Consider the following 19445-nt stretch of genomic DNA (forward strand, 5'->3'; position numbering starts at 1 on the left):
TCTATATTTCTCACCTCCCATCAAACCTGTGCTTCAGGAAATCAAAGAGGGCTTTCTGCATCATGTCTGTTACCTTTGCAGAGGTGAGAAAAAAAGAATGAGGCAAACACACGCAGAGAGAGAGAGAGAGAAGTCAAAAGTGAGAGAGGAGGGAGTGAAGGGCACTATGAGCCAAGACCTTATTGCAGCCATTCGTCTCCTAGGGGTAGGTTACCATGGAAGGTGTTTTTCATGCTTAACCATGTGCAATTGCTAATTTCCACCCCCCTTGGTTCTCCTCCAGGGTGTTGAGGAATAAACCAGCAGTGTTCACCAGACCCTCTTCCCTCTTCCCTCGTTAGGGGATAGAACTGCTGCCAGGAGACAACAGGCTGGCTTTGTACACAGGTGCTGGGTATCCTTGGCACGCCTGAGTTGTGCCTGCCTTCAGTGAGGAGCAGCTAGAGAACTGAGGCCAGCACTGGACTCAGCCTTCCTGCTAGTTTGTGTATGTTGGCAGAAATTCTCCATGCCCATGGCTGGATTTTTGTAGACCACTCTCCTGCTCATCCCTCTGACATTTCCAACTCTGAGAAAGACAAGAGAGAAAGAGGGGGATAGAGCAAGGATTCTTAGATCTGCCTGAAAGAGATTCATTAATTCATTCAGCAAATGTGTACTGAGTGCCTACTATGTGCCACACATTGTCCTAGCTCGACGGGAATGGTGCCCTGGAGGCTGCTCACTTTCAGAGTTTAATGTCACATCTACCTATTTTTTAATCCATGCTAGCACAAAGTCAAAACAAACATCTGAAACGAAGTCTCTACTCTTTTCCTTGTCACATGGTTTTGTTTAATCTCCAAAGTTCACTAATGTTTTTAGTGGTCTTTTAAAACATGTGCCCTTTAAAATAAATAAGGAGAGAAGGATTTGGTGGCATATGCCATCATCTTAAAAACCCAGCAGGGTGAACTCTGGGCTTTAAAGGTTTGCGTTTGCTGGAAGATTGATTGTTTGTCCTCTTGTGCTGTTCATTCTCTATTACTTCTAATAATAATGAGAATGGTCAAGAGAGATAAAGTCCTTTTCTTTGCATTTAATGTATAGCAAATCTTTGACCAGATCTTCCCATTGTAAATATTTTGAGGGAGGTATTTCTAAACAATGTAATTCATAAAAGATGAGAAGTGTGCAAGAGAGGAAAGAAAGGGCAGAGGGCCTCATGAGCCCCACACGATACCCATTGCCTTCCCATGCTGAGCACTGGCTTCCATCAGAACCCACGTGGAAACAGACCCTTGAGGAGCAAGCATCAACATGACTGTCTCCTGGGTGCTCGATCAAGAACTGAAGAGTAACAGATGATATTTGTACCTCGTAACCTTTCAGTGACGGCCCCACTAACACCACCGGACGCATTGACGGCACAACATCATAAGGAGGAATGTGCTCCGTCTGAAAAAGATGATTCAACATGCATGACAAGGTGAGGTTGAGCATGCCTCTCCACAGCCACAACATTCATAATTCTCAGGTTGAACGACAAATGATTATCAAAGTCCCCACCGAGGAGGCTCTTCCCTTATTTTATAGCCACTTGGGTCACTGAAATGGAGCATTGCGGGCATGTATGTATAGGAACCTTAACAGTAGATTTAAAAAGGAAACACAACTTACCACTTTTTGCTTCTGTTTTGCTAAAAGACAATAACGAGAGCCATATCAAAATATGTAATCTCTGCAAATGACAGTACATGAGTTTAAAAGATGGAAGAATGTACCCATTTGTCCCTGTAATTATCTTCACCACTTTCCTATCACCCACTTTGGAGAACCTGCCTTATGATTTCATTCTGGACATGTCAATTTTGAAGATGTATGAAAAACAGACAGCTTCCTCCCTGGTACAAATGATCTTATATCCTGATTTCTCACTGGGTGGGAGTTCGGTACAGGAGTTGAGAGCAACACTGGAAGTTCCGGGCCAGCCATTCACCATGGGTTGTTCCTGTGCTGGACATAGCACAGTGTTGCTGGGAACAAGGTAGACAAATGCAATTTCATAAAAGGAAACAGAATAACCACTTGGGCAAAAATGACTATCACCTCAATCACTAGTTATTTTTATATTTGTTAACTCATAATTCTGCAGTCCCTTGGGCATTTTTGCCCATTTTCTAGAATATTAGCACATTTTTCCTACTATCTTGCTTTTAAATTTCAAATACATTTATAACCAGTTATTCCTCAGATAAATTTATAACCAGTTATTCCTCAGATAAATTTATAACCAGTTATTCCTCAGATAAATTTATAACCAGTTATTCCTCAGATAAATTTATAACCAGTTATTCCTCAGATAAATTTATAACCAGTTATTGCTGTTCTTTCCTGTTTGTAATAGCTAAAGTGTTCAATGTCCTGAATGTCCAACAAATGGGAATGAAGCAAAATACACTCAATAACTGATTTAAAGCGATTCTGTGGACATCCAAGCAGCTCCAGTCTAGTTGGGTACAACTCAGAAACCTGGTTTGGTTCAGTGTCCCGTAGATCAGAGGGCTTCACATGAACAACCACCCAGACACTTAGAACCATTCCAGAACCAATCCAGTTGCCTCCAGTTTTGGTAGGCCAGAATAGGGCCTTGGACTTGCCATTCCAAATTGGTAATACAATTGGAATTGGTAACTAGGGCACTGGATGCCCTAATGAAACAGCAATTCTAGGCCAGAATGAAATTAGCCTATAGGAATCAGGGAATGTGGTAGAAGAAAAATTCCTACATGAATACCTCCATAGTTTCCAAATGCACCACAACTCCCTACTAGGCCACCACTATCTCTTCATTACCATTAATTTCAGGGCTTGGCTGTCTGCTGTCCAAATGTAAATGACACCCTCCCTCATTTGGGCCCTGCCTTACTCTCTGCTTCAACCCTCCCAGCTCAGGCTGTACTAATACTTCCTGAAGTTCCACATGGAGACTGAAAACAGAGCATTTTCTTGAGAGTCTGCATCATTTTTTTCCTTTTTTTATTGGCCCTCACCATCTTAAACTCTGTCCGTTTCTTAGGTAAAATATGAATTTTTTGAATATCAATTTACACAATGGACAGTTTTTAACTCTGGGGGGTAAATAAGATTTTTCAAAATTATATTCTAATGACGTGAACTTTTAGTACCATTTTAAATGAAATCAAATTACCATAGAAAACAAATGAGAAATGAAATATTAGAGAAATCTTTAAATTAAGCCTTCAAATTGTTTCCAAATTAGCAAAAATACTTGCATGTGTGTTCAAATATTTTTAAAAGGAATACAGTCTATGAAAAAGAGTTTAACTACAACCCTCACCTGTTGATGTGGGAGTTGCTCGAAATGTCCCAGATACCATTTCTCCAAGACTTGAAGAAGAATTCCCACTTGATTTCCTAGGATATAGAAAAGGAACTAAAGACTCACTCCCCAGATTCTTTGAAAATAGAACTTGAGAGTACAAAGCTTTCTTTGGCCCTCATCCTATTAAATAATTCAAAACACACCAAATTCTGCTATAAAGAACTTCAAGAATCTGTCCAAATGTTTTCTTTGACCTCATTTCTAAGAGAATGTGGAGAACTAGCCAAGACCTGGAATACTTTGCAAAAGCATCTCTTCTAGTTACTCAGTGAGGAAATCACGCAAAACCGTCACTGACAGGAATGGTCTTATGAACTGCTTGTTAACCTAACACCAGGCACCAATGTGCCAGTCAGATGTCAAACAGCTCAAAACAAGCAGTAAGACCCGGAGAAACCATTTCTTCTTACAAGACGATTATGTGAGCATCAGAGTTAAGAACTGATGGTAGGGAATTGGTCACAAAAAATATTATTTATTTGAATGGAAGATCCTCAACTCTGGTCTCCTCAGGTGTGCTCTGGAAGCTTCCCTGAAGCCCACAAAAGCCATCAGGAGCTGCCACCTTCCTACTTTTTGTCTTTGACAAAAATGTTATATGGCCCATGACTGTAACAATTAAGAAATAATAACAATAAAACTTTGAAAATGATAATAATTCAGTTATTTTATTCAACAAATATTGATTGTACATCCCTGTTTTAGAAAGTAGAAATATGACAGTGGCATTGGGGAGACAAAATCCTTTCCCTTATTGAGTCATATACTAGTAGGACATATCAGTACAGGTTGAATATCCCTTATCCAAAATGCTTGGGAGCAGAAATGTTTTGGATTTCCATTGTTTTCAGATTTTGGAAATTTGCACTATATACTTACTAGTTGAACATCCCTAATCCAAATGTCTGAAATCGAAAATGCTCTAATGAGCATCTCCTTTGAGCATCATGTCAGTCCTCAAAAAGTTTCAAATTTTGGAGCATTCTGGATTTCAGCTTTTCAGATTATGGATGCTCAGCTTATACCAAACCAGATAGATAGGTAAATATATAATATTTCTGAGAGTAATAAGTGCAACAGAGAAAACTAAGTCAGGGAAGGGATGGGAAGTACAGGGAAGGGGAGTGGGTACAATTTTAAATACAGTTGGCAGGAAAGGGGTCACTGAAAGCGTGATACCTAACAAAGATACAAAGCAGATGGAATGGCCTGGTGTAAGTATGAAGAAAAAGGTTCCAGTAAGAAAAAACAGCAAATGCAAAGACCCCAAGACAGGAACACATGCTCCCCATGTGTCTAAAAAGGAGCATGGAAGACAAAATTTTAGAAAAAAAAGGGATAATATGGTTTGGATCTGTGTCCCCAGCAAATCTCATGTTGAGATGTAATCCCCAGTGATGGAGGTAGGGACTGGGGAGAGGTGACTGGACCATGGGGGCGGTCCCTCATGATTGGTTTGGCACCATTTCCTCATGCTGTTCCTGTGACAATGAGTGAGTTATAGTGAGATCTGATTGTTTAAAAGTGTGTGGCACCTCCCCGTCTCTTCCTCCTGCTCCAGGCATGTAAGACACTTGCTCCTGCTTTGCCTTCTGCTACCAGTAAAATCTCCCTGAGACCTCCCCAGAAGCAGATGCTGCCATGCTTCCTGTACAGTCTACAGAACCGTGACAATTAAAGCTCTTTTCTTCATAAGTTATCCAGTTTTATAGAAGTGTGAGAATAGGCCAGGCACGGTGGCTCACACTTCTAATCCCAACACTTTGGGAGGCCGAGGCAGGCAAATCACGAGGTCAAGAGTTCGAGACCAGCCTGACCAATATGATGAAACCCCACCTCTACCAAAGATACAAAAATTAGCCAGGCGCAATGGTGCGTGCCTGTAATCTCAGCTACTCAGGAGGCTGAGTCAGGAGAATCGCTTGAACCTGGGAGGCGGAGGTTGCAGTGAGCCAAAATTGCGCCAGTGCACTCCAGCCTGGGTGACAGAGCGAGACTCTAAGAAAAAAAAAAATGTATGAGAACAGACTAATACAAGGGACAAGAAGGATTAATATTAATAATAGTATTGGCAAGTTATATGCTAAAAAAGATTGATAATTAAAAGTGGGGTAACTATACTTTTGTGATCTCCTATTACTGTTGGAGTGGTTCTTATTATGACAAAGGTAGGCGCCTAAAGAACACAGGAGTTTTTTGAAATAGAAAAGCATTCAACAGAAAACAGAGGTTGAGGGTCAAGAGAAAGAGCTGCTTCTATTTTAGAACTTTCAAAAAATTGTAACACACATCAAATCAATGCTTCAGTGCACGCTGCAACACAATACATGCAGACTCAGGATGATTTGGTTTCTCTTCTCTCAAGCTGTGCTTGTTTTCCTGGGACCTTTAAATACCTGCACTCTGAGATCTACATGCCTACTTCAGTAGCTCACTAGAGGCTGATTCACCTGAAGCTGTCTTCACCCAAATACCAGGAGACAACAGATGCCACAAAAAGCCTGGGGTGGAGAAGGTACTATCAGTGCCGGGACCTGCAGATACCATCACATTTTGTGCCCACTTAAGGGAGAGTCTCTGTAAGCGAACCAAGAGGAGCCATACTGCTGGTTCAGGTCAGCTCCCACTCACTGTGTGGAGAAAGAATGCCCGAAGTGACTCTCCTAGAGGAAAGCTTGGGTTCCAAGGAGGGCTTGCTGAGGCCACAGAAAACAGTCTCTGCCATGGAATTCATATGGTCTCTGGTGGTGTTAGGCTTCAGCATGCACAGAGGATAGAGAACTATCTGAAACTCTTCTGTGTCAATTTCAGAAACAACTTGCACACAGAAAAGTATCTTCTACTTTGAAAGCATACATCCTTGAAAATATCACCCAATTTTCTGACCAAAAAAAAGCGCAAAGAAAAGATGGGAACATACCCTCCGTGAAAACGTCCTCTTTTTTGTTCTTGCTGAATCCGTATGTTCTCCAATCTGAGTGGGCTTGGAATGAAGCCAATTTCACAGCCCTCTTTCACTAGCCTTCCTATCCACCAATCATTGTTATATTTCTGGAATTCAGAAGTAAAATTGCTATCAATAGTAATTCACTTATCTTCATATGTTGTTTATTAATCTTAGGGGACAAGAAGAATAAAATGCTATTTATATGATATTATATACTATATTTTATATAAACTATATTTTATATGTATATGTGTTTATACTATATTTTATATACTATACTATATACTATATCTTATATAAACTATACTATATTATAGTATACTATACTATATTTTATATAAACTATATTGTATATGTATATACTTGTGTATATATCTATATATCTATACTATATTTTATATAAACTATATTGTATATGTATGTATATATACCTATACTATATATTATATAAAGTATATTGTATATGTATATGTGCATGTGTATATATCTCTATATATATACATATATAGATATATATCTGAGGTAGATTCATAGACTAAAGCAGGGTTCTGCAAACTTTTTCTGTAAAGGTCCAAGTAGTAAATATTTTAGGCTTTGCAGACCACGTGGTCTCTGTTACAATTAGTTGAATCTGCTGTCTTTGTGTGAAAGCAGCCACAGACAAACATCAACAAGTGAGCACAGCTGTGTTTCAATAAAACTTTTCTTTACAAAAAAGGCAATGGGTCAGACTGGACCTGTGGGCTATAGTTTGTGAACCCCTGGACTAATGTCTGGTCCTAACCTTTGGATTCTTTTGGTCTTTGTCAAGAAGCTCTAACCAATTCTTAAAGAACATATTTTACAAGGATAAATATGCACCAGTATAACTGGAACTCTTGAAGGCAAGACAGGTATATCTGAGATGAAATACATTTCATAGTCCATAATTTGTCAAAAGCTTTCAGTTAAAAATTCCATGATACTATCTGCAGTCTAATCTCACTGGGGAAGAGTCATGATCTTTCAAATATAGATTTGCAAATTAAGGTCCATCTTACTACTTGAAGAAAAAGATGCCTACTCTTACAAAGTCTGAGCATATTATATATTTGTATGTGAAATTTTGCAAGTAACTTCCAAACACTCTGAAGCCCAGGAGGAACTCCAGAATTTCCATTTAAGTTAAGTTCCATGACATGTAAACTCAAGACCCAGGTCTATGAGAAGGCTTCAACCAGTGTGGGGTGAGAGTCTGTCAATGTGGGCTTATTTGGTGGATTGGCAAAATTGCATTTCTAACTACACATTTGCTGAATTATACAGCAGAAAGCAATTTAGTTCAAGCTCCCTGCCTCAAGGAAAGGTTTCAGCTAGGTCACTTCTACGAAATAGATATAAGCTCTATTGTTTAAACTCTCTGGAGATGATTCTAAAAACTTCCTTTACTGTTTTTATCAGTGTTGGGCAAGATAATTCTCTCCTATTTTGACCCAAAATATATCTATTTATAAACATATATTTTTTTCAAAATGTAACAATGATATGTAGTATATTTTGCTGAGCTCATAGAAAAGTGAAATTTATATATATGTGAGTGTGTATATATATATATATATATATATATATATGATTCTGATACATTATGAAGGAGGAATGGAAGGTTTCATTGAATAATCACACCATGAAGTTCTGGGGAAACTTTAAATTATTCTGAGTAACAGCTTCACACTCATGAGAAATATGGTCTGGTAAGAATTTGGCCTTTGTTATGCACACAGCTTCTCCATGCATACTATATGAGTGGCATATAGTATGAGATTGCATTGAAATAAATGTAAATTGAGGGCTGGGCATGGTGGCACATTCCTGTAATCCCAGCACTTTTGGAGGCTGAGGTAAGAGGATCAGTTGAGGCCAGGAGTTTGAAATCAGCCAGGGTAACATAGCAAGACCCCGTCTACACACACACACACACACACACACACACACACACACAATTAGCTGGGTATAGTAGTGCACCTGTAGTCCTAGTGTACTACACAATTAGCTAGTGTAGTGTACTACACCATTAGCTAGCTATACAATTAGCTAGTGTAGTGTACTACACAATTAGGTAGTATAGTAGTGTACTACTAATTACCTAGTGTACTATACAATTAGCTAGTGTAGTGTACTACACCATTAGCTAGTATAGTAGTGTACTACTAATTACCTAGTGTACTACACAATTAGCTAGTGTAGTGCACTATACTAGACTACACAATTAGCTGGGTGTAGTAGTGCACCTGTAGTCCTAGCTACTTGGGAGGCTGAGGCTGAGATGGGAGGATCACTTGAGCCCAGGAGTTCAAGACTGCAGTGAGCTGTGATTGCATCACTGCACTCGAGCCTGGAAAACAGAGCGAGACCCTGTCTCCAAAAAAAATAAAAAAGAAAAGAAAAGAAAAAAATGTGAATTGACCTGATATAAAACCTTGAACAATCTAGGTCTTAGTTGTTTTTCCCCACTTTCCTGTCTTTTAGTATAACAGGCCTAAAATAATAGGTCTGTTTATTTTGGAATTAACAAAGGGCAAAGGGACCCTTTTAGAATCTTGGGTGCATAGGTCTGGAATTTAAATTTTACTGTGTTGAGGACAAAACAGACCATGAGTCATAGTTTCCTAGGGCTTAAGTTACTTCCTGAAATGAAGTGGCATAGCCCACTGGAGCACTCATTTGTTAAATGGCACCCAAATGACTTTAAAGGGCTTGCTGAAATGGTTAATTCAACCTCCCAAAATGTTTTAACTTAGTTCTAGGAAAGAGCGAAAGCGCAGTGAGAATCTGACTCAGGGGGAATGAGTTTTTTGAGTTACTTGGGAGAAAGTCACTATGTAAAATCAAGAGCTTAATTTGATCATCATTTGGCTTATGTGACAAGCATAGTTGTAGCTTTTCTCTGCATTTAAGCTTTTTTTTTTTATTACTGAGAAAGTACTTAACATGGTGCATAATAGATGGCCTTCTAAGTGATGGATGAGAGGAAAGGCTATAACTTGATTATAGAAATGTGTTCATTTGTGTTGATGTTCTGGGAACTTGTGCCAGCTCTCTACAGAGGTCACCTCGGTGTTGTTCCAACCCTTCTCTATTTGGATTTCCCTAAAATGATTAGCACTTTCTATTTCAAAGATGTTTTCTTATCTGATAATTTCAAGACATGAAAACAAGTGGCTCTGGTCCACATAAGATTACCAGCTCAATGTCACATCAAACTGCCAGACTGAAGAGAAAATCACTGATCAACAAGCACATAGCTCAAACAGCAGCCAGGACAAATTGAGACATTGATACAATGCAGGAAAGCAATCAAATACAAGGTTGGAATGTTGGTGTGAGTGAATGTGCATGTCACATGTAAGAACATCTCTTACCTTTTCAAGTGCTGCTTCTCCTTGGACACAGTGGGTGTTAGCAACTAATGAATATGGCTTGGGCATTTTTGATGGAAATGGTGAGACATAATCAACTTAACCATTCAGATGCCAGGGCACATGTTTCAGGTCAAGAGTTCTGGTCTTCTAGACAAATGTAGACATCCTCACCTCATGTACCATCAAGAAAGTAGAGGCCATGGTTGAAGTTGATGGGTCCTCAGTTTCCTATTCCCAAGGCCCTGAAGTGTCTGTGCCTGCACTCATCTTTTCCCTGCATGTCACAATGAATTAGCATTCTTCTTTCTATCAAAGGTCTGTCCCTCCACTAGGGGTCTTGGATCCCACCCTTCTTGGCTACTCAAACACTTTACCCTTTTGCCTTTCTGTTTCCCAGAGTCCTCTGCCCTTTTCTTAGCTGTAAATCTTTCTTTGAATGATTATACACTCTAGTGTTGGTTCCATGGTCAAGGTGCACAGGACTATAGTCTACATGTCTATAATTACAACATCCCCTGTAAACAGTCCCTTCTGGGTAGGTGCCATGCCACCAAACTTACATTTTCCTAAGTTGGATCCATACATTTATGGCTCTGCAGTCACAGAAGGGGATTTAAAGGTGCCCAGAGGACCATAGAGGTCTGTCAGAAATCCATGCTATAATTTTAAGGTTGACTGTGATTTAATGTTGTCAGTGTGTGATAATGCAAGCAATGATCTCAGACTTCTCAATCTTAATGAGAATGACTAGATTTGGAAGGCTCAGGAAATTAAATGAGGTACTGTACTGGCAGCTCCTTGGGTCTCCTCTCTGGCTAGTTTGGCTCAGAGCTGATTCCTAGCTTCAGCTTTTTGGCAGATGAAGGGATGCAGTATGTTCTACATTTACCTCTTTAATATGTAGAAAGTCTTTAGCATCAAAGGAAATAGCTGTGCTTGGAACAGGCACATCCTCGTCCAGGGCGCCGCAGTAGCTCACATTTGTCTTCACGGCAAATGCTACAGGTTTGGACTAGGGACAGAACCATGGAATAAGGAATGAGGAAGGGAGGAGAGAGGAGCATTTTTCATATTGAAACTCTGATAGTACCAGGTAGTGAGAAATAACTTTCCAAAGAGGGATCTCAAATGAGTTTTACATTCTCAGGCAATATCAAGAAACCTGCAGAGATGACTCTGAAAATGATTTGGTCCTATCAGCCCAACCATTTTTCCTCTCCTGCAATACTTTCCAATATTCCAAATTTTAAAATGTGCTCTAAAGTATTAAGGAGGATAGACAAAGGCGGGGGAGGACAGTCTCTTCTCTAATCTTAAAATCTGTGTTTATTTTAAATGATAACCAATACCTTCTTACCTTGGAATGCAGGAAATGTGTGCAAGATCTTTTTAAAAAGAAAAAAAAAGGGTGGGAAGAGGATAAAATAGTATTTTTTAAATAGTCCAGATCTGAAAACATGTGGGATTCCATACAACAGAATATCTGGTCCTGCCAGGGAAAAGAAGGGTTAGTCAGCGTCAAAGCTGATGGGCAGGGCTCTTCACAGATCAACTTCTCTCTAGCTAACAAAGCTGGTTTTGAAACTCTTTTTACACAAATGCCTCTCAGCAAAGTGCTCTCAGGCTGGCACAGCCCTGTGGGGACACGTAAACCACCAGCCTAAGCAAACGGTGCTGCCACCCAAATTTGGGTGACCACACTGGCCACAAAACAGATTCTGAAAGAAAATTTTATAACAAAAATTAGCCACAGTGAGACACAAGATTCCTGATATTCTGAGCTGCTTTGTTACCAGCTTATATATCTGTGCTGGGAATCTGACTGGGGAACAGCAGCTAAGGCTGAAACCTCACTGACGTCCCTTCACATGTACTGCAAGAAAAGCCCCTTCCACCAACAGAGCACAGACATCATAGGTGTTGAGGCAAATGAAGACACCTAATTTGACTGCATCATTCTCCTCCCACCTTTTTTTTTTTTTTTTTTTTTGAGACGGAGTCTCACCCTGTTGCCCAGGCTGGAATGCAATGGCGTGATCTCAGCTGACTGCAACTTCTGCCTCCTGGGTTCAAGTGATTCTCTTGCCTCAGCCTCCCGAATAGCTGGGATTACAGGTGCACACCACCACGCCCAGCTATTTTTTGTATATTTAGTAGAGGTGGGGTTTCACCATGTTGGCCAGGCTGGTTTCTAACTCCTGACCTCATGATCTGCCTGCCTTGGCCTCCCAAAGTGCTGGGATTACAGGCGTAAGCCACTGCACCCGGCCCCTCTTTTTTTTTGGTAGGGTTTTGCTCTGTTGCCCAGGCTGGAGTGCACTGGTGTGATCTCAGCTCACTGCAGCCTTTATTTCCTGGGCCTAGGTGATCCTCCCACCTTAGCCTCCCAAGTAGCTGGAATTACAGGTGTGAGCCACCATGCACAGCCTCTCCCCTCTAAATATTTTACAATAAAAATAGAAAAGGGAAGGAATTCACTTTATTTGGGCTTCTGTTCTTTCTTCTTCTAAAAATCAGAAGACTGAACCAATATACCTTAGGAGTTTGTCACGTAGGGCGAGAGTACAGACTGGCCATGACTCTGTCTTATATTTTGCTATTGTGCATAAAATTTCATTGGACAAAAGGGGTCGTGCTTCAAAAAATCAAAAAACAAACAAACAAAATGAAGTTGGAAGCACATGGAATGGGAGATCCCTAGTGACTGTTCTGGTTCTAACTTTCAACCATGCAGTTGGTTCCTTGCTGCTTCCTGTGGATGCAGCGATTTCTATGGAGGCCTCTTCTTGTGGAATATCTGAAGGTCTGTTTTGGCAATGGCCTTTATTGCTCGTCTTTGCTGCACTTCTCGGAGTTGTTCAAAGTCCTGAACTTCACACTGAACTTGAGGTGGGATACTGAAAGCGAGAGAGAAAAGTAGAGAAACAAACAGGGCGATCCACAGAGCAACAGCACACGTGTGGCCAGTAATAAAGGCTGAAGTAATGGATGAGGAGGGGCCAGGAATAGGCAGGGCGAGCTGGTACCTGGGGGGCTCTCCGCCAACACTGGGCATGGGAGGCTTGATATTGCTAAGTTGGAAGACGACCAACAATTCACCACCAAACCAAATACAAAAAGGTGAAGGTTCTGAGGAAATGCCTCTTTGGAGATGTTACTAACCTCACTTAGAGGTGAAAGGATCAGAGAGCTTCCCAATCTGGAGCCTGGTTAGAATAATCACAAAATGATTATTCCAGAAATGTGTGAGGTAAGGGAAGAGCAGCTGGTAGCCACTGAGCAACGACCCACTTTTGAGCCAAAGAGAGGGAAACAGAGTCACCTTTGCTCTCTCAAGCTGGATAGCTGCTTGCTGTTCTCTCTCCTGTCGAATTGCTTCCCGGTCCTCTTCCAAAGAGACATCGGAGTCAGACGGCCTGCTTGTGTAGGAATCCGCTGAACCCTGGCAAAGAAAACAGAATAGTTTCAGATGATGTGTAGCTTCTTAAATTGTCACATCCATAACAGTATCCTGGGGCGAGTTCTTTTCATTTGCCTAAAATTTGATGCACACACTCCATGCCTTATTGCAGATATAAATTTAGATGGCAGAATATAGTTAAGTGTCTGAGTTATTTGGAAAGTAGCAATGTTGTGAAGAAAAATATTTTGACTAGATTAAGTGCTAGGAAGTAAACTGCAATGAAAATTATGTGATACTCAGCACCAATTCTTCTTGTTTTGTGCTATATTAAGCCCATATCACTTGTGAAACGTTAGTTTTCACCCATCTTCTCTTTTGCATATATATCTAAAGGAAAAAGAGACTCAGCTTATTACAGAAGATAAATCCTAACTGTAATTGGGCTATGGGTCATCTATTTGTGTAAGATTTCAATATAGTAAAGCATCATCTTACATGAGTAAAATGCTTTCCCAGTTTCAATGTCAACACTATTGAACTCTTTCACTACTAAAACTTCAATCATTGTCCTGCAGCAGCCCAGACATGGTCAACGAGAACACTGAGCAGAAAAACAACCTTGAGGATGAAAACAGGGATGTTCTCAGTTGAAGCCCACACTAGAAGAGCTATTTAAACAGCACTGAAGGCTGGGCGCGGTGGCTCACACCTGTAATCCCAGCACTTTGGGAGGCCAAGGTGGGTGGATCACAAGATCAGGAGTTTGAGACGAGCCTGGCTAACATGGTGAAACCCCATCTCTACTAAAAATATAAAAACTAGCTGGGTGTGGTGGCGGGTGACTGTAATCCCAGCTACTCGGGAGGCTGAGGCAGGAGAATCACTTGAACCCGGGAGGCAAAGGTTGCAGTGAGCCGAGACGGCACCATTGCACTCCAGCCTGCATGACACAGCTAGACTCCATCTCAAAAAAAAAAAAAAAAAGGCCTGGTGCGGTGGCTCACGCCTGTAATCTCAGCACTTTGGGAGGCCGAGGCGGGCGGATCACGAGGTCAGGAGTTCAAGACCAGCCTGGCTAACACGGTGAAACTCCGTCTCTACTAAAAATACAAAAAAAAAAAAAATTAGCCAGGTGTGGTGGTGGGCACCTGTAGTCCCAGCTACTTGGGAGGCTGAGGCAGGAGAATGGCGTGAACCGGGGAGGCGGAGCTTGCAGTGAGCCGAGATTGCACCACTGCACCCCAGCCTGGGCAACAGAGCAAGACTCCGTCTCAAAAAAAAAAAAAGTACTGAAATCCAGTCTGACTGATGTGGCCAAGTTAAAAAGTCAACCCCCTCCTTGCCTCCCCCCGCCTCCCCCGCAAAAAACCCTGGAGGTTTGTCTTATGGCTGCTACAGGAACATCATCCTTACAGTTTCCTTAAGCTGGCATTAAAAGTTGATATTTGCATAGATGGTAACATTTACACAGCAGAGGCATTGGGAAGACTGGTGTATTTGATTATGTTTCATAAATCATGCGCAGGTTTTGAAAAACATAGACCTATCCATACGGCTGAGAGTCTGCTGTCCACTGGGGGGCGGGGGGGAAAGCTTTAAGAAATAGTTGACTGCTGAACCTGGTCCTTTGAAAGTTCTTCTACATGTAGAAATGTTTATTTGTGAATTTGTTGCCTTTAAGGGCAACTTTGTCTCTCAGTAGAGGCCATCATTCTAGCAAGGGTAGCATAGATTTTCCCGGCAACCTAGAACAAGAACTCCTGGTTAGCGGTTTTATCAGAGTGCCCAGTGAAGTCCTGGTTCTAAATTTTGCCTCTGCAACATACTGCAGAAAACTTTATAGAAGTTACTGGACCACTCTGAGACAGTCTTCTTGTCTATTAAAGAGAGACACTGCCTACTTCACAGGATTAAATGGAACAAGATATAATGAGCAGTAATATTTACTGAGTTCTTGCTATCACACCAGCATGGGCTAGATGTTTTGGACACTTTATCTCACTGAATCCTTGCATCAGTGGGAAGGCTGAGATTCAAACGCAGGTAGTTCAGTCTTAGAGCCAGCAGATTCACATCCCACACTGAGCTGCATTTGACATTAAAATACCTACTCCAGGACCTGGCACATAATAGGCACACAATAAATCAACTTTTCATCCTCATTGCCTAGTGCTGACATTTTCACATCGATAAAAACAAAAAGCATTAATTTCTCAATGATTATATATGCACAATAACCCATCTTGAAATGTAGCCATTAAACATTGCATAGAAAATGTACTATAAACCTGATAACTGCAATGTGTCCAAATCCATGTACTTTATATAGTGCTTCTGAAAGTGCCCTTTATAGAGGAATGTATTTGTTAACCGAATTATAATCAAATTCCTCTGTACAAATCTACTAGGGAAAAACTTTGGATCTACAAAACGAATAAGTGCAGGGTGGCTGTTTCACAGACGTATTCATTGCCTAAAAAGAGAGCTATCTTGAAGTCCTTTAAAGCAGAGAGTTCTCTCAGAACACATCTTTTGTCTGAATTTAGGTATACCTGCATAAAATCCAGAGTAAGAGGAAAAAAAAAACCAACAATGTTTCAATTTTTATTTATTTATTTATTTATTTATTTATTTTTATAGAGATAGGGCCTTGTCATGTTGCCCAGGCTGGTCTCAAACTCCTAGGCTCAGGTGATCTTCCTGCCTCGGCCTCCCAAAGTGCTGGGATTACAGGTGTGAACCGCTGTGCCTGACCCAGTGTTTCTAAAATATCTATGAGAACAGTTTGGAGTTAGTCCTAGGCAATGCTTTGCTGGAAATGTGATGTGTGATGAACCATTCTAAGGGAGCTGAACTGGCTGCTGTGAAGACATCGGGACCCCAAGTGAGACTATGGTACGTAAGTCAGGAAGAAGACACTTGCCTGGTTTTGAAAACATGTCCTGGGGATGGTTAGTGCCTACAGTTCACAAAAAAAGCAAGCTGCCTGCTCAGGTAGTGAGTCAAGCAGCTGAATACACACTCCACTACTGCCACTAGAAGACAGCTGATTTCCTGAAACTACCTTAACAACTTTTCAAATCCTGGGATTCAATTATCTCTGAGTACACAAGAAGTGACTCAGGGACTCCTACAAATGAACTTTATGTTGAAATGTGAACGACACTGTAAGAATCTCAAATCTAATAAACTCTACTATGGCCAAATATGTAGAAGCAGAAGTTCCTGTTTACTCCCTGTTTCTAAGGATATTGGTAGAGGGAAAAATAAAGCACTGTGATACCCATTTTCATAATTAGTTTATATCATCACAACATTTACTTTGGTTTGTTTTTTTTTAATGTCATCTACATTGCTTTGTATACGAAAAAGCAGAAGTCCAACATTCAAGAGCCCAAATGTGGCCCATAGACATGTTCTGCTGGCTTGGTACTGGCTTGGTTTCTTGTTTTTATTTATTTTTGGTTTGGTTTGGTTTATTTTGTTTCAACTAGTTGAAAGGGAGTATGAACATATCCCAGAAAAAAAGGAAGGAAAAGATAAAGGAAAGGATCTGTGTTATTTACAAAGGCACAGAGGGAAGAGCAAGTGAGCTAGAGAGGCCAGAAGGAAACTGCCTGGGCCTGACCACTGGAAGTATCCAGGAAGGGCGGTGGCCATGCGAGGCTTAGTAAGACCAGGACAGGTTGGAGAGGTGTCACCCAGATATCTGGCTAAATAGTTAATGATCAAAAAGAGAGAGAGATGGCAAGAAGGAAAGAATGTTAGATGCTAAGAGAACATAACTGAAGACATAAAGGTTACTAGGCCTGGCCAAAGCTGAAAAGACCTGATGGAAGCCCCATCAGCTTATAATTTTCTAGCATTCTATTTCATAAAACAGGTAGGAGCAAGCTACCCAATTTATCAAATGATCTAAAACTGAGCTGTTAACCCACGTGCAGGAAACATGACAGTGACTAGTCCCTCAAAAGCTCTTATGCAGACACCTCTGCAAGTCATACCATGTAGTGATAAAGTCATATTGCAGTGAGCCAAGGTCACAACACTGCACTCCAGCCTGGGTGACAGAGCCAGACCCTGTCTCAAAAAAAAAAAAAAAAAAAAAGATATTTTGGTCTAGACTCTTTTTTCCCTTTAGGGAATCTTCTCGAATACAAAATGCAAAATGCAGATAGTAACACTGGAAAATCAGCTAGCTGCTGTCTTCTGAGAGAAGGAAGGTGATCTCAAGTGAAACAATGTAAGGGCTTCTTCTCATTCACACAGAGAGGGTGCATGATATCAACAGGGCAGCAGCCATGGCTGTTGGATCCAGACAGTATTGGGTTTGACACTGTCACCAGTTCTAGTTGGCTGTGAATCTTAAGCAAGTTATTTAACCTTCTGCGTCCTAATTTCCTCCGTTAGAAAATGTAGATAATAATGTATACCTTGTAGAGTTTCCTGGTGCTTGGCTCCAGATGAAACATCATTTCTTTTTCAACATCATGGGGGAAATTCGGAAAATACCAGCAATTAAACTTTGACCCACTAATTAAAGGTTTGGCAGCTTTTTCACATTAAATTTTTGGCTGCCCTAGAGTTTTAGGATTTATATCTTGTTCTTTTTTTAAAAAAATAGCTTTATTGAGGTATAACTTACATACATAAAATTCACACATTTTAAGGGACAATTCAATGATTTTTAATAAATTTACAGAACACAATTTATACTACAGTCTAATAGAACATTTCCAATACCTCAAAAGAAACCTTGTGCCTATTTGCAGCCATTCTCCATTCCCAGCTCAGGACTAGGCATCTATTTACTTATCTTGTCCTTTTAAAACTGAAACAGACTTTCTCATTGTATGAGTAATTTTAGTATTTAGGCAAATCGTTAAATTATAGCAAGGAGAAGCAAGGGTCTACAAAAGTTTGATTTTAAAATGCAACCAGGCTGGGCATGGTAGCTCATGCCTGAAATCCCAGCACTTTGGGAGGCTGAGGCAGGAGAATTGCTTGAGCCCAGGAGTTTGAGACCAGCCTAGGTCACATAGTAAGGCCCCATATCCACAAAAAATAAATGGAAAAAAAAATTAGGCATGATAGTGTGTACTTATAGCCCCACTACTTGGGAGGCTGAGGTGGGAGGACTGCTTGAGCCTGGGAGGTCGAGGCTCCAGTGAGCCATGATGATGCCACAGCACTCTGCCTGAAACACAGAACAAGACCCTGTCTCAAAAAAATAAATAAATAAAATACAATGTGATCATACTGGAACAGAATCTTGCCACTGTTGGAAGTGCTGGGCTTCCTAGTCCAATAATCTCAGTCTCCCACAACCTAGCTTAGCTGTCCATTCACAGAACACTGACCATCAGTCAGATACTGGAGTGGCCACTACACAAAAGAGAACTGCTTATTTTTCTGGGGATTCTTGCCTCATCTGCAAAATAAGAATGAAGTCCTTCTTTGGGATAGATTTGGGAATCAATAAGATAACACATGTACAACATAGTGTACAAGAGTCATGCTGATACAACTAAACCAGTGCTGTCCAATGGAACTTTTACTGTAATGATGGACATGGACGCTGTCTAATATGGCAGCCACAAGCCACATGTGGTTATTGAGCACTTGAAATGTGACTACAGAGACTACTATGCTGAATTTTTAATTTAATTTTTAGAATTTTAAACTGTTACTGCCTTTTAATTATTTTAAATTTAAATTCTACCTGTAGCTAGTGGCTACCATATTGGGCTGTGCGGTAGTAGACGTTCAAAATGTCAGTTTCCCTTCTGGATCAGATAAATGAACGCTAATCTTGGTGTAAATTTGGCATTTTAAGAGTTGCATTGGGCCAGGTGTGGTGGCTCATGCCTGTAATCCCAGCACTTTGGGAGGCTGAGGCAGAAGGATCACCTGAGGTCAGGAGTTCAAGACCAGCCTGGCCAATGTGGTGAAACTGTCTCTACAAAAATACAAAAATTAGCCAGGTGTGGTGGCAGATGCCTGTAATCTCAGCTGCCAGGGAGGCTGAGACAGGAGAATTGTTTGAACCCGGGAGAAGGAGGTTGCAGTGAGCCGAGATTGTGCCACTGCACTCCAGCCTGGGCAACAAAGCGAGACTCTGTCTCAAAAAAAAAAAAAAAAAAAAAAAGTTGCATTAAGTGGACTAAGCGATCATGGAATATTCAGAGAAATATAACACTCCCAATGGGTTTGTGCCCGTTTTTCTCTGTTAAGTTTGTAATGACTTGACAATGCATTTTTCCACATTGCAGAAGGAACACAGCCCATTCTTGGTGACTTTCCCAGATATCC

At 40.8% G+C, this 19445-nt stretch overlaps 1 protein-coding gene across 5 annotated transcripts in view; it reads right to left on the reverse strand.

Annotated features, from left to right (window-relative positions):
• CACNB4 (calcium voltage-gated channel auxiliary subunit beta 4) overlaps positions 1-19445 on the reverse strand; it is a 279257-nt gene that overhangs the window by 42057 nt on the left and 217755 nt on the right. For 4 of the 5 annotated variants that reach the window (XM_054478297.2, XM_054478298.2, XM_054478299.2 and 1 more), the window contains 7 exons: positions 13053-13172; positions 10620-10742; positions 6306-6436; positions 3341-3417; positions 1660-1679; positions 1357-1437; positions 15-73 (listed from right to left, as the gene is read on the reverse strand). In XM_054478297.2, the coding sequence (XP_054334272.1) occupies positions 15-73; positions 1357-1437; positions 1660-1679; positions 3341-3417; positions 6306-6436; positions 10620-10742; positions 13053-13172 (611 nt within the window). Of the gene's footprint in view, positions 1-14; positions 74-1356; positions 1438-1659; positions 1680-3340; positions 3418-6305; positions 6437-10619; positions 10743-13052; positions 13173-19445 lie in introns of those variants that run through there. The other variant, XM_054478301.2, reaches the window with a different exon arrangement.

This window comes from Pongo pygmaeus, chromosome 11 (assembly GCF_028885625.2).
Source record: "Pongo pygmaeus isolate AG05252 chromosome 11, NHGRI_mPonPyg2-v2.0_pri, whole genome shotgun sequence".
NCBI classification, from domain to species: Eukaryota; Metazoa; Chordata; class Mammalia; order Primates; family Hominidae; genus Pongo; species Pongo pygmaeus.